This window comes from Struthio camelus, chromosome 11 (assembly GCF_040807025.1).
Source record: "Struthio camelus isolate bStrCam1 chromosome 11, bStrCam1.hap1, whole genome shotgun sequence".
NCBI lineage: Eukaryota > Metazoa > Chordata > Aves > Struthioniformes > Struthionidae > Struthio > Struthio camelus.
In genome coordinates, this window is record NC_090952.1 from 13,558,110 (window position 1) to 13,574,715 (window position 16,606).

Below are 16,606 nucleotides of genomic sequence, written 5' to 3' on the forward strand. Positions count from 1 at the left end.
AAGGGGCTAGTTAAACAAGCATTTAAGCATCCATTACACTGAAAGTAAAGATACATTTTGAGTTATATTGACATAATCCATCTATCAAAAGCTAAAAGTCATACACTTCACCTTGGGTAATTTAAGCCACTAGAAAACCCAGATCACTAAACTATCCAGGTGGATGCTCCTCTCTTCCCTGCACACTTAAACCTGAAGATTCACTCTGAGGTAGACAATGCATGTGACTTGAGTTCAAAGAAATTTTTGTATTTTTGACAGAAAATTAATGCACATTCTAGAAGAAAGCTGGGGTCAGCTGTGTTACTCTGAGGAGTAACAATCAAAGGAATTTTCCCCCACAAAGGTAGGGTTGGTAAAAGCTGTTTGCTTCCTTTTCATGTTTGATAGCTGAAAGCATGTAAGAGATGTGACAGGGGGTGGGGAGGATTCTACTAACTCCTGCAATTCTGCTTGAATATACTTGTCTGGAGGAGTCAAAGGAAGAGCATGTATGTTGAATTAAGATGTTGTCTCTCTGTCTGTGAGACAGTGGGCTTAAAAATCTTATAGACGTGAAAAATGATAAAACTAGTGCCCTTCTCTGTAACATACAGTGATTTGTAAGATAATTTAAAATACAGGAAACTAACTGAAGAAGGCAAAGGATTGTATCTAAATTCAGTCAACAGTAGCAAATTATCAGATTATTGCTATAGGCAATACAAACTGGCTTCCTTGCTCTCCAATTTTCATGGTTTAAAGTAATGCTTGCCAGCAGTCCTACAGGGGTTCCCTGAGGAGTGAAAGTCTTTCTACCTTCACTGTGGTCAGCAGTTTTAGGATCTTGTTAAGGATTTGTACACACCTGAGTATCTTCCCATTTACATATGGAAATCTCTCTAATATTTCTTAGATTAGAATTCATCATTAGAACAATGACAATCCACATAGCAAGCTCCTCCATCATCCAGATAGTTCACTATACACAGAAAAGATGGGGTATGGAATTCTTTTCTGCAACAAAACTAATTATGAGCTTCATTAGACAGAGAATACTGACAGTGAAGAGTAAGCGGTCAAGATCTACTACTTATTTTTTAATAGAACATCCTATATTGCAGCTCCGGCAACCTGAAAATATGAAGCTTCTGCGAGTCAGCTTGTTCTAACACAGACAATCTGAGGAACACCCTGCTCTTCTGTAACTTCCCACTTGAGGGAGGGCATAACAAAGTTTCAAGAGAGATGAGTTTTTGCAAATGCTAACTGCACTGAAGTGCCCAGTTCTAGCAAATTGCCAAACATAAATAGAGCATGTATGCTCTTGTTTTCATGCTTGTATTATCCGCTCTCCCTCTAAGAACACTCCAGAAAAGAAGCAGCCTCACTAGAGGCTAAGCAACCTATCATCCCAACATATACAGTACCAAAAAAAAACCCAGCACATGGCTAAAGGAGAACGGCTTCAGCCATTTCTGAAGAGTTCTACTTCAAAGAGCAAATGAGGGGTGGGGGGGAGAACAAAGAGGGGAAGCAAAGGCAACTTAATGAAATCGCTCTTATAGCTGCTACATTATTAGATGAACCCGTGGACTGAGCTAGTCACCTGAACGGGGTCTAAAAGCCCTACCTCGCTAATAGGAGAAAAACAACACAGAGAGAAAAAACAGCTTTGACAACTTGAACTAAAATTCATGGTTTAATAAAAAGAATTCTAAACGATTCAAGTTTACTCATAATGGTTAAGGACACAGATCTAAGCTTAGTGTCAAATCATAACACGATCACTAGGCTACAAGTGTCCTAGTGACGCAATCTAATTTTATCTGCATAAATGTAACGTTTTTAAAACAAGATAAAACACAATGAGAATAAAAAGGCAGGCTGATGTTTTCCTGCTGCTATACCAAGACATAATACTTCAAAGGGTATATAAACATCGCTACCAGAAGACTAAGTACACAGAAAACTGGACTACAGTGGACACCATTCACATAATCAAAACGCAAATCTTGCGAGCTTCAAAGCAACTCTAGAACATCAGATCAAAGACTGCTGCAGCCTATAAACGTGGAATGGCAAAGTGAATGAGGCTGAGTACACCTCCAGGTGAACTTATGAATGACTGAGATGCTTTTATAAATGTAAAATAGGGCATGAAATACACACATAGGTATGCTTTCCACTTCCTGATTTTATCAGATTGCCTATCTTTCCGATTTTAGCAATACTAAGTAGTATCTTTAGAATACTCTACTAGGGACAGTCTTCTGTACAAATAACTTCCACTGAAGGTGTGGAAACTTCTTAACTGAGGGTTACCAGGTTCAGCATTAACAAACACCACCACTGTAAAACTCCCAATTTACGCTTTATGTCTACATATCACAGCACACGCTCCCTAGAAAGCCAACCTGCCTCACTAGCCCTCATTTAGATTGCCTGCTTCACCCATTGGAATAGCTGCTTGAGGGCTGATCCTCGGAAAAGATGTTATTGTCACCCAGCAGAAGGGGGTGAACAAAAATTCAAAGGTGATTCTCAATTGGTGCACGCTAACTTCTTTCGGTTGAACAAAAATCCCAGAAAACCCCAAAGATAGACGAGCAGCTGATATCAACTCCTTTCACTATTGATCCTTTTTTCCTCCTACTTAGAACTCATTCTACCCCTTTACACTTTGCACCTCAAAGCAGGAAGGAACACAAACTACTGGAAGAGGGTAGCACTAAAATACTTAGAGAAAGGGTAGGTTTATCACTGAAGACACGACAAAATCCCTAAGAACAAAACATACATATCCCAATTCAAATATCTCAACTGCTGTTGCAGAAACTAATCTAAAAGAATATTCTGACAGGAATTAATTTACCTGATCTGGTCAGTCTCTAAAGACATCAATCAACCTAAGGAGGCTGACAGCTCTTTGTCCAAAGTCGTCTTTCAGAAGGGTCAGTTTTATACAAATTAACATATCAAATGGTTAGCTGCCAATTCTAAGAGAAGTTCCACTGAGACAGACTCTGTAAATTTTCCTGACACAAAAGTGTCACTTTGCTACACTTGCATGATATATAGGTAGCATAATAAGAACTTGCTACAGACAATTTTCATTTAACCTTCTAAGCATTTAGAAAAAGACTGAACAGAACTAGACCGAGCACTATCAATGACTGCCCACTGATAGTTATTATGACAAATCCTAGAACATTTAATGAGGAAACATTCAAAATATCACTCAGAAAACATTGCTCAGATTCATTCATCTGCCTCTTGTGGCATTCAAAATAGCATCAAATGCAGAAAAAAAAAAAACCTATGCCTTGTGTCCTGAACCTATCTGAACCTATGTGAGCCTTTATGTGAAAAGTTGAGGGGCTACCATTATTTTTTTGCCTTCTCACTTTCTTTGCTCAATAACCATGGTAACACTAGCCATTTTGTACTTCCAAAAGGGTAAAATGGACACACTCAATTAAAATTCGGGGAGTTTCGTGAGGGTTTTTGTTTGAAACGGAAATAAAGCAAAAAAGTGTTTACCAAAAAGGCCCAAAACAAAGCTCTGCTCAGACTTTCCTCAAAATGTTTTGGATCAGAAAATCCAAAACAATGAAAAGAATCAAACCTTAATGGAATGAGTAATTTAACATTCAAAACTTCTTAGAATGTTAATGTCGCACAGTCCTTGCAATCACGTTCCAAAACTCTTACCGATGCAAACTTGTGTCCAAAGCTTATCCACTCCTTTTGCACCAGAACTTCAAAACCTTCAATTGTTCTGTAGTAGCTGTCTAGCATCAGCATGGCCAGTGACGTTAGCTGTGCTGTCCGGTCCCAACCGTCACTACAGTGAACTAACACAGAGCTCCTTCCTGAGGATACCTTGTCTGCCACTTGAATAGCTCCTGTCAAGACAAGCTAACAAAGAGAAACAGACATCAAACAACAGAAGATTAGTGTTATCATTCTAACGAAAATGAATTGATTTTAGTCCTTCAATTAAAAGACCCAAAGAGCATGATGTAATTAAATGGAAAAGAATTTTCTAAGAGAGAAAGTAATTTCATCAATAAAAATGGAGGAAGCAGATTGGTACTCTGATCCCTTAGTAAGATCTAATTCATTTCAGAGCAAATTCTTAAAAAAAATGGGACAGAAAACAGTAACCTTGATAAACTGAGGAATATAAGCTTCTTTTTCAAAGACAGACAGGATTTACCGTAGAAAATACTCTCTAAAAACTCTATTTCTTTCACAGTTCCTTTCTTTGAACTACATTGCTAAAACATCTCAGCTGTTAGAAAAAGGAACTAGCAGCCTTTTAATATGCTTATTTTACAAATATTAACTTAAAATGGACACTAAGTAGGATTTATTAACTAATACTCTAACACTTTTGCATAGCTATATTTGAGGAAAAAGGTTTAAACATGAACTAGTAAAACACTGCTGAACTATGGTTTAAATATATATTTTACTTGTAGTACAAGTTAAAATTTACAAATAAATTTACAAGAGCAAATTTCCAAATTCACATAAATGCTACCAATTGTAACAACTGATTCCGCAAAATACAAGTCTCCCACATATTATTGCATAATATATGCATATCTCTTAAGATACTCCAAGACTAGTTGGCATAAGAAGTACATTGGGTGCTAACACTCAGTAACACTAGTTTTGCAGTCCAAGTATTAAGAGGTATTCCACATCATGTGATATTTTCACAACTATCTCAAAATCCAATAAAGCAAGCAAGTCTGATATGTTAGATTTGGATAAACGTTATTTCAAAGAAACAAAAAATTACCTTTATATGTTCTAACCAATGGGTTGATTCCAAACTAGACAACCAGTGTGATTCTTCCACATTAGGATAAACAATGTCCTTCAACTTCTTTAAAGATTCCCGCATGACATGAATATTATGAATGTCCAAGAAGAAGAGTTCTGCATTGGGATATGCATCTTCACTTTCATATCCTCCACCAGTTGCCTAAGAACAAGAGACCTGAAATTAACTTTAGTGATATATACACTGTTGTAGTAGCACTTCAGAGCTAGAAGGGGTTGAAAACTTTTTGTATCACCCAACTGTAATTACAGTTGCTTGTTTAAAGTGTTGGTCTTGGAAACAAGTTTTGGAGTTGCAAATGCTGGACGAAAACAAGTACTTAGGGACTTTGTTTTGTCCAAAAGAACAAAGTACATTAAGCACAGGAGATGGCAGAAAGTCATTCAAGCTGTTCCAGCTAGTCTACTTCTTTTCAAAACCTCAAGAGTAACACTAAGAAGGCAAACGAAATTTTGAATCAATACTAAGAAAAGGGTTGTACGTACTATTGGGCCTCAAGGCCTTGGAATACGATTGAACTAGTCAGGTAAGTGATAGCAAGCTGGCAGCACATCGGTCAGGCCTCTGACTACTTTGAGAATAAAAAGACATTTGTACCTTCCCCATTAGTTTTGGGCATCTATGGTGGTAAACAGTTTTTCCTTGACCAACTGACATTATGTTGTCTACATTCTTTCTAAATTTCTGCCTGTTTTTCCTACCAAGGTTTTCCTACCAAGCTCCTTATTCCGAATACAAAAGTAGTCCCTTGCTGCCCAGGCAGCAATTAAAGCAAACAAATTAAAACAAAGGGCACCACACAAACCACCAGTTACTCTTAACATCCTAGATCACCGTTTTGGGGAAATACAATTGGTCATTTCTTTGTTTCTACAACAATTAGACAGAAATCTAGGCAAAAGGAATTGTTTATATCTCTATACCATTAATTCAAAAGAGAGCAAATCTCAGGTTTACCAATGCAGACTTGCTATCAAAAATCCTTTTCCTTCTTATGTTTAAACTGCCTAGTTATTTAGTGATAAAATTGAATTATTTAATAGCTAAAAGGATGAAACATTTTGCCAAGTAAAAATGACCTTAGGTTAAGAATTTAACTTAATTCTTAGGGATAGAATTAAAGATTTTTAAAGCTAAGTAAAACTGGCAACAAAAAGTTTACTTTAAACTTGCTAACATCAATATTTATTGAAGACCAGGTCTGTACTGTTAAGAAATTAACATAAAAAAAGCAACAAAAAGTCTATTCTATTGCTGCTCTCTCAAAAAATTCACTACCACCAAAACAGAAAGCAGAGTAAAGGATGTGCCTGGTCTTAAGGGGAAGACAAGAACACGCATACTTTAGGACAAAGTAACACCGATGAGCTTTTCTCAAAATAGCTGCAAAATCACAGCATTTTCTACAGAAAGCAAAAGCATGCCAGTCCCTGGATTGCGATAAATAATTACTGTCTTTATAAGCCACCACAGGCTACCAGCTACACAATCACTGCACAATTCTGCAACTTTTCCCCATTTTGATCAGCATTAGCTTGCACTGTAAAAGTCACTGTCCCTCAGGCCCAGAAATGCACCCTACTGCTGCTGTTGCTGAGAGTGAACGTCTTCATTCAGATCTATCAAAAATTAAATAAAACGATTGGGTGAAATACATAGGCCATTTCAAAAAGCTGAAAACCGTACAAAAACCTTCAATAAAAAGTAACTATGCATAAAGTCTGACCATCATCTTTAAAATCAGAGGGGGGGAAAAATTAACCTAATGTAAGAATCAACATTCCTTCCACAAGATAAACGACAGAAGGATTATATGGCTGTTACGAAGATAAAATGCTTTGTTCACTCATACAAATTAGGTGTGCAGAGGGTAACGTAGCTTGCAGAGTAAAAGGAAATAAATACAACTAAAATAGAAACATTGCAATACATCAGATTATCTCAGGGGCTGTTTGTATAATATACTTTAAAATCTAGCCATTCTTTCAGAGCTTAGAAAAGCTGCATTTCTTGCTTAAACTGTATTCTGTATTACAGAGAGGACCGTAAAGTTATAGACAACTGTTTAAGTTAGAAAAAGCAAAACTAAGACCATTGTCTCCCTTGAATTCTGAAACAAGCAAACATTTGTTTCCTATAAGCCTCCTGGAGGCAAACAAGTTTTACCATTTCATATATCTCTTTCAGTACAAACATTGAAGAGGACACTAAATTAGTGTTCATTTTGTGCCAAAAAAGTATTCATGCTGGAAACTCCTAGAAATCTCCCCTAGATAGGCACGTGCATACCACTAAGAGCGCACACCTTCCTGAGCTCATAACTCGCGTGCTCTTTGCTGCACAGAGACAAGTTGAACAGTAAGTGCAGAAGAGTACGTTCACTTTGTGCCTAAAGTTCAGTGGATAAGGGACTATTCTAGAGAGAGAGAGAGAAGTTGGTATGTTTTAATATGAAGAGAGCATTAAAATTGTGTCCTTCATGTCCTCTCCCGAATTAGGCTTTTTATATAAACGTGTGGCACATCCACATCTGCTGTGCTTTATGGCGAATCCAACGCTGACACTGGCATTATGCGAGCATGCATGAACAAACCAGGCCTCATGGGGTAGAGGGTGTGCAGGGAAAGGCACAGGGATACCACTTCTTTTGATCCCATTCACGCTTTCATTGCGGATTGGTACAGATATGGTTAGTCTGTCAGATTAAATATCTGTTCTGTGACTGTACTTACCAACCACAGGCTCCTAGGAAAAAACATATCTAGATATCCAAGATTCTACCCATACTGCTCCTCAGAGTGCAAGCCCAACAAACTAACTTAACATTTTCTCTCAACCAGGTCTCTCTCAGACCTGGTCAGGTCTGAAATGGTTCACGTAACATTCAGGAAGAACCAAACTAAGGATGCCTACCAGCCGACATGGCTTTACACACGTAGCATTTCCAGAACAGAATCTGCCCAAATACAAAGGAGAGTTTGGGCTTGTACTGAGGCGCTGTGTCATTCCAACACAGGGACATGCTCTATAGCTCAGCCTACGGTTACCTCACTTGGATGAAAAAGAGTGAGGAGTATAGCCATATTGGATTTTGGTGACATGCCGAGATCTACACTTAGTATACAGTGGATGGGGTAAAAGGTGTTGGGAAATCCACACACGCTCCTAAGCTCTGCCTGTGACCCGCTTTAGGCACTCGCATCTTTTTATAGCCTGCAGCCTCAGTGCTCGATTATGCAGATATAAATATATAATCAAGTATGTATATATCTATGGTAAGATTACTACTGTTTCTAGAAATCTCTTCACAGTCCAAACTTCAAACTTTAAGGCTTCTTCCTCCCCTTTACAAACAAGGCTACTAAACATCTGCTTACCTTGTTGGCCACTGCATTGACATTGGGCCTAGCATCATAGATGGTCAGTTTTGATATTTGCCCATTAGCTTCCCTGATGATATCAAGATATTTTTCATCATCTTTATTCCGTTTGCCGCTCATTCCAACAAGGGGCTGACTGCAGCGCATAATAACAGCTTGATTCTCTGGATGAATCCATGACAAAACCTAGTTACATGCCAAAAAGATTAGCAAGAATGTTTGCTGAAAGCCATATGTTAAAGTTTAAATTTACATTCTTTAAACTAGTTACTATGGAAGTTAACACAGATTTTATTTCTTCAAAAGTATTCCTAGACATCTCAACAGCTTCCCATTTAGTCTCATAAAACTTACTAATACCTTAAAAAGGGTTCACTCTCTTATATGTCTCACTCTCACTGAAGTTGTATGTGCACGCATGGTCCAAAGTATTTTAATATTTTCTGTAAGTCTTAGGTTCTACAAGTAATTCTGAAAAAGCAAGCTCGAAATAAACACAGCAATGCCTGCCAAAACTACAAAACAACTCGGAAGAACGAACGGATCTTAGGAGTTGTAACTAAGATGCTCTGACTGTACAAGAACAACTTTACCCTTTTTTGGATAAGGAAATAAAATTGAACTTTTCCGCAGCAGCCCGAATCTCTCTTTCCCACTTTCAAATGCCATTTGTTTCCCAGCCCTCTTAACATAGAGCAGGTAGTGGAACAGAGCGCATGCTGTCTTTTTTGTTTTTATGAGCCAGAGGGGACTTACCACAACATGACTCAGTGAGCTGCCCAGAGAACAGATTAAAGCACAATAAATTGCAAAGAAGAGTCTCAAAAAGTAGGCAAAATTTCCAGTTTTATCCTGATAAACTCTTAAGAAAGAGAACCCTTAAGATTCTCAGTGACTGACAAAATTGTAGATTACAAGGTGACATAGTGTCAGACTTCAGAAAAATCTTCAACAAGTATTCACTATTGAAACACAATCCTTGGCTGTGCATCTATAAGCCACAGCTGTCAGTTTGTATGAGGGTGAATGACTGGTTATTTCTTGACAAGAATAAAATTATCACCACCAAGGAACTGATTCTTACTGTACAAGCAGAATAAAAACCCTGCCATATATTTAGAGATGATATAGAAGATATGCCCAGATGATAAAAAGTGTGTGTGTGCACGTGTGTGTATGTAGTCAATGCATAATAATCCTACCTTGTCGGTAAATACAATCTAGAAAATATTTATCATCTCGAGTTTCAAATTTGTTTGAAAGTGAGATTCAAGGCAGCTTCCTGACGTTGGCTAAGAAACAACCACCTCTTTCAAGCTTGCCAAGTTAAAATTGGTTAGTTAAAACAGATTGTATTGCATTAGAAATTAATATTTTATACAGTGCTATGAAGAGTTTATTTCCAGAGCTGCTATATAACAATACCATTATCTCAAAGAATTCTAGCTACAGGAACATACCCAAATTAAGTTACAAGGGTTTATCTTAAACTCAACAGTATTTAAAATTTCACAGAGCTAAAAAAAAAACCCAAGAATTTCAGTGCAGACACTACACAGGAGGTTTTCTTTTAGTACTGACCGTGGGAATAATAGTTAAGTCAACAAACTAGCACAGATGACAGCCTAAAGCTCATACTCCACTAAGAAAGGGGAATCTGCAATGCTGGCAGTTGTTACTAGAAAAGGAAAGTTAGAATCAGAGCTGGAAGGGGTAACTGTTGTGGGGGAAAACAGCGAGGCTTGGTCCTCATACTAGCGTCGAGCGGTGAAAAGGTCAGCCAGTCGGAACTATGTTGTTGTAACCAAACCCAATAAAAGCGTTCTGTGTTGTGTTCAGCAAAGCGTTGTTTGCATGCACGCTTAAAACTAATCACATAGTAATAACATTTGCTGTACATAATACTCACCGGGATTCTATTTCGGGATCTAAAGGCAGCAACTTTCTTGAGGTCGTCATCTGTTGCGTTATATGGCACTACTAAGAGCGATGGATACGTGTCACAGAGTCCATAATGTTCATTAATGAAAGTTACTCGCCATCGTTCATTGGGCAGTCCCTAAAATGCAACACAAAGTTTTTCAATGCATTTTTGGCTGTAGAAACGTAACAACCCTGTTCTTGAATTTTACATGATATTATGGCCACATGGTGGCAACAACCCACCAATTTAACCTGACTAGCTACAGTAAAGATGATTCAAAGCAATAGAAGAAAAACAGATTACAAGACCACACAAAACAGCACGCACAGACACCGCAGTCTTACCTGCATAGCTAGCATACGTTCTCTTACACACAATTCTATTCTCTCAGCAAGTTTAGAAACACTGCTGAAACTAATAGATATTTCTTCAACCCTCAGACCGAGCTAAAAAAATTGTTCTCCCCTCCTCCCTCAAAGCATCAACTTTCCATTTTGCCTTCAGGAAAAAAAAAAAAGATTAACGAGATAGTCCTGAAAGAAAGGGAGTAGTAGTCTGGTCTCAACCTTTCTTCCCCGTAGCCTGATGCTACCCTGATTTTAAGACCAGATTCGAGGCAGCTTTCTCACTTGGGGGGGGGGGGGGGGGGAAAGGACTTAGTTGTAGCTCAGGAAGATATTTCACAAACAGCAGCCAAGAAATTGAGAAAGACTGATAAGCTCTCCACACACATATATAGTGGGGTTTGTGCGGGTGTATTTGCTTTTTGTGGGATTGTCGGGCCCCTAAACCTTGAACTAAACAGACCACATAAGTTTGGATACACTCAAGTCCATTAAAAATTATGAAGGAAAATAACTCAAGGAAGTTCTTATTGTTTGCCATATAAACACTATTTTAAAAATATTTTTTAATATTATCTAAATATTTAAAACATAGTACTTAAAGCTAAAATAATTGTAGGACATTAAGTACATCATCCTCTTTCACTGACATTTCCACAACCACCTCAAGAGCAAGGTAGAAGACTGACAGACACAGGAACAACACTTTAAATAGTTGTTCATAGAGTAAGCTTTTTTGTTTGTTTACTTCTAGGAGAATGGGACCGTATCAACTTTATATTTAGGATATTTCAATTATGTATTTGTCACATTCTTCCCCCTCCCCTGCTTAACAGCAGCACAGTCAAAGGTATTATTAATTAAACTAAACTAAACTAGAACTAAGAGGTATTATTCATAACTTCTGTCAAAGAGAAGAAGACTAACTTCCTGTGACATTCTCATTTCCTAACTTAAAGGTTCCAGGTTTTTGTTCTTTTTTACCTTACTTTTTCTTAAATCTTGCCTTTCTATCTTCTCCAGTTATCAGCTCTCTCCACAGATGAGCTAAGTGAAATATTTGAACTATAATGCCTTTAAGTTTTCAGATATGAAAGCACCATGCAACTGTAACTTTAATAACTTACTTGTCTCCTGTATTCGCACATTGGATTGTACACCATCCATCCATTTTCGGAAAACTTTTCTTCATTTGCAAAAGCAAAAAAAGGCTAGAGGATGTAAAAGGAACTTATTACACCACACTCCAGCAAAACATGAGGGCTCACCACCGATGGCGTCCTAATAGCTGCCACAAAACAGGACCGATTCTTTCATGCCAACCCCATTCTAGCCCATTCAAACGCGATAAAGAAGAGCGTAAAAAGAACAAAACATAATAAATACAGATATGATAGTCAAATATTGAAAGTGTGTCAACTTTTAAAATACAGTGATAAAAACACGAAAGTTAGAAAGCTTAAACTGTTGTGGAGGTTGTCAGGAGGCTGAAGTGTTTTTAAATGGTTTGTATCAGTTTATTCTCCATATTTCATTTCCTCCCCAAGCAAGTGTCTCCTCACCAATAGTTCTTCAGTAGGTATAGCTCCCTAATATTACGTAAAATATTCGATGCTAAATTGAAACTAAAAGTTTTAACTGCTATTCATTGTCATTAGAAGGAGCCTTCTTTCTGCATCCCCTGTCCAGTTTATTCTCACTAACAGAAATCTGGTTTACTGCAAAACTGTGAAGGTTAGAAAATTGTCAATGAAAGTAAAACAGAATATGATGTTGATAGGTTACACTATCTACTTCTCTTGTTTTGTTGTCTAGTCTTGAGACTTATTTATATCCCATAGGAATCCTGGGGGAGGATTCTGTATAAGTTTTCTCGTATGTTCAGTCTGGCTCTACTTCTCTTTTTAACCAATTTCTAGTGGGCCATATTATACAACTCACCCTTTCTTTGCTTGGTTGTTTTTATAGCTTATCACGAAAGCACAAATAACGTTTATTTTAAGAATCTTCCTCGTTGAGAAAATTGATGTTGGCGGTATATGAATTCTTCAGATATCAGCTGGAGCATAAAACAAAGTTCCTCAAAAATTAAAAAAAAAAGAATTTGTTGTCCTGAGCTAACTGCATAGCAGTGATCAGAACAGAAAGCATTCAACAGTCCATCACAGCTCTTTTGCAGCAGTAAAGCTGAAAGTCTTCTTGATACTCAAAGACATTAAAAAGAAACAAGGATAAACTGAACACCCTAAATCTACATCAGGCATGGACCTGAGCTAACCATACCATACAAGAAAAAGGAATGCAGGAAACTTGGGAAGCCAAAAAAAAAAAAAAATCATTCTAAGGTAAAGTGATTACATCTATAAAGGTAAAGCAATGCTTCATAAATGCACCAAAGGTCCAGACAGACAGAGGTTTCCTTAACAGACAGAGGTTTCCTTAGCAGATCATCTAATGAAAGCAGTACCCAAAGCCTTAAGGCAACTTTGGCTACGCTAATGTTAGGCTGGTTTAACTGGTAAGCAGTTTTGATCAAAATACAAAACAATCCCCCCCCCCACCCCCTTAAAAAGGTTTTTTTTAAAAAATATTTTTCTTTAACAGATGCTCGTTTGAAGTTACTGCACACAAGATACTTTATCCTATTAGACCTGGAAAACAGAATTTTAAGTTAAATCCCAGCACTCAATAGCAAGTACGTTTATTGGCAAATCTGCAAAGTAAACAAAGCATTCTCTGGTTATGTCTTCTGACTCCCCATCCCTTTTTAAAGCACCAGGCTTTCAGAGTAACTAAACATGACAAACTCTTCCAATCAAGCAGACTGCAATCAAGTCGGGTGAAGAGAGAGAGGGAAAAAAGGAAAGGGAAGGAGGTGGACATCAACCATATCAGCAAAAACATTTCATTTTTAAATGGATGCAAGTATCAGACGTTAAACAGAAAGACTGCAAAAATAATAGAATACAGCAAACCAGGAATCTAAAGCAGTAGATGCCACTCATTTGCTGAACTTCTAATACATAGCTACATGCAACCCCCCACCGCCCCACCCCCAGGAATTTGCCATATCCCAGATAGCAACTATGCTAAGAATTCACTAAGGAATCAAAGAGACGAAGAGAAAAAGAAATCTTAAAACAGGAGTAAACAGGAACACTGGAATCCTAACAGATCTTAAAAGATGTCTCAAAGGCAAGAGTGTGTTGTTTAAGTTGTTACTTAATGGAAATTTCCTTGTGGACACTTAAATTACTCAGCCTAATCCCCTATAAGTAAAATACACAGTTGCACTGTGACAGCTGTTAATTAGAAGAGATTTTGCAGATAAAAAAAATCAAGAAGGTGCTGCTCCAAACCAGAGAAACATTTCACCAGCAAAATAACCCACAATAAGATCAGATGGAAAAATTTATTTTGTTTTCACCTTCTACAAACCACAGTTAATCTTATTATGCCCATGGAAGTGATGGGCAGAATCCTTTTTAGGAAAACACTGCCCTACTATGCAGGGCATGTTTCACTTAGACCTTGCTTTCAAAGGCACTTAACTACAGCAACTTTACTACACTTGCTACAAAAACTTCCAGAACCACAGCATCCACAGTTATTAGATTATTAGAACATATTGATGCAACAAATACATATTAAAACTCAAAGGGGTTTGTTATAGGGCAGGTAAACTGCACATCCTCACTAATGAACCACATTTCTATTTGTATCCTAAGTTTTCCAAGCCCACAGATTAAACATTGGTTATTTATGCATCTGTATGCTTTAACTTAGCACTTAGCATTATTGAGGCTTTCAAGTTACAGTGCACATCGTCTGAACGCAATTTTACAGTGCAACAAGCAAACTGAAAAGAAGTATACCGTTTAAAACGCATTCTGTATGCATTTTCATTATCACCTGACAGAAGAGCTGAGAGCTTAAGATTCTTCAGTAAAAAACTCATGGTTTAGTCTTGTGTCTGCACAGGCTCCTTCCTATTAATTCCCTTCATACACACACACCCCCCTTTAGCTGGATGGAAACAGGAAAGTCGCTTAACTGTCCTACAGACATTTAGTATATCCTCCAGGGCGTGGAGGGAAGGAGGTGGTCAGAAGCAAACTACAGGGCCAGCTACAGGCCCTGTTCATGCCTCTACAAAGAGGCAATCCCCCTGCTGACTTCTTAATGCATCGTCATCAACACAGACAAGCCTTTCAAATGCCAAAGTATAATAAAAGCTTGGCCAATTCTGCTCCATACCTTCTTGACATTTACCTTTCCTTCCCTCCAAATCTCTGGCACGTCCCTGCTAAATCATCCATCTTCCTAAACAATACTTTAAATACTTTGAGCCTCCATCCTAGCCTCCATTCTAATGGCTCCACAATTTAACTTCCCTCCACACAATTCCATTCCTCTCTCCCCTCGTAGTTCTTCTGCCTCTCCAATAAAAAGCACAATTCCACAGCTCCTGCTGCTCAACCTATTTTCCCAGGAATTAATCAACTGTAGCCTCATTAGATGTGTCCAAATTAGACAGAGGTAGGTTTACTCTTTTCAAATTTCTAACCACATGCAGACATTCAGGTTTAGAACCATGCTGCACTGAAGTAAGAGGTATCAGGCTTTTTCAAACTCTGAGCATGCACTGAAAAAACATACTGGTTTGCATAGGCATACCTAAGCCAGCTCTAGGTTAGTTTGCTTAGATACTGACAAAGTCCCAGCAGCAGCATGGAGTTCAGTACAGACTACCTGCTCAATAAACTAGTTTCAGGTAGCCAGCCTGAGCCAGCATCCCTCTTCTCACAGCACAGAAATCAGCAAGTTAAAAGCCATACCGTTTGACTAAAACTTAGATCCACCGTAAGTTACGCTTGTTGGTTGGTTTTATCTCACATCCTGAGTTCGAAGCAGGATGGTCTGCCATCACTTCCAATGATACTGAGCATAGCTGTCCTACATACGACGATCAGTTCTGCAAGTCTGAAGTCTATGAACTCCTACTGTGCTCCAATTGAAGACTAAGTGTTTGACTGCTATGCAACCAGATGCTTGCAACACAGGACAGCCTCTTTAAAACAAGGCAACACTTCTCCCAAGCAGCTCAAACACAACGTAATGTCTTGCAATGTTAGGGAAAGATTTTTGTGTATTATTATGCTGACAGAACCATCTTCTCTTATCCCACCAGTTCAGGATTCAATCATGCTGAATACAGATAAAGTATTTACCTAACCCTATCTACTCACATCCAATTTTCTGTCTTCAAAAGTCATGCTATTTTTACATGATATTTCTATACTAACTGTTGGTTAAAGAATTTATGTCCAGTCACTGGTCTTTTTAATTTCAGAAGTACTTCTGTCCATATACTAGCTATTCTGAACAGGTGTATCTGAACTGATATGAATTGTGTCCATCCTTTAATTCCCTGTTCCACAGGAAGAAAAAAAAAAAATTACCACCTTCAATTTCAGTAGGTCAAAATGAGTCTTCTTCGAAAAAACACAAAAATACTATACCTCTCCAAATTATAGCATTAGAAAGCATGACAACCAGTGCCAATTTGGAAAAACATCTTGATAAATTCAAGGCATTTCAGAAACCCCAAATATCAGCTCTAATTCAAAACTGGTTTTAATTTTTTTTTTTTTTATTTCCGCTGCCATGAGATGTGGGGAGAATTAAGGAAAATATTCAAGAAATAAGAAAGCATAGTAAATTACCCCTTAGAAAACTTCTGGGGTGTAAAGCTTATGACTTTTCAATGCTTGTAAGTGGCAGAAACAAATAAAACTTATAAAATCAGTTAAGACTTTGCAGAAGTCCATTGCCTGTGCATAGAATGAAAGCAGCAGTTTCACTACAGGTCCATAGGCTAAGAAGCAGAAGAAACCGCACTTCAGAAAAGCCTTCAAGCTTTTAACATTTTTGATAAACTACTTTATGCTTTACTGTGCAAATAATTCCGTTCACTTCCGTGCAGGTGCTAACCCAAAATTTCACCACAGTCTCTTTTTCAGTCCTCCCACAGATTAAGTGCTTGCCTTTAACATTCAACTTTATCGCCACCATTTTGCACACAAAAATTAACATGAGATGTGCTGGCTGCTTGCAACAC

General features: G+C 37.8%; 1 protein-coding gene across 4 annotated transcripts in view; it reads right to left on the minus strand.

Moving 5' to 3' along the window:
• The window catches only part of MTM1 (myotubularin 1), a 47,890-nt gene that overhangs the window by 6,625 nt on the left and 24,659 nt on the right, over positions 1 to 16,606 (minus strand). For all 4 annotated transcript variants that reach the window (XM_068957575.1, XM_068957574.1, XM_068957573.1 and 1 more), the window contains 5 exons: positions 11,613 to 11,696; positions 10,127 to 10,276; positions 8,215 to 8,403; positions 4,793 to 4,978; positions 3,694 to 3,900 (listed from right to left, as the gene is read on the minus strand). In XM_068957575.1, coding sequence (XP_068813676.1) covers positions 3,694 to 3,900; positions 4,793 to 4,978; positions 8,215 to 8,403; positions 10,127 to 10,276; positions 11,613 to 11,696 — 816 coding nt within the window. The remainder of the gene's footprint in view (positions 1 to 3,693; positions 3,901 to 4,792; positions 4,979 to 8,214; positions 8,404 to 10,126; positions 10,277 to 11,612; positions 11,697 to 16,606) is intronic.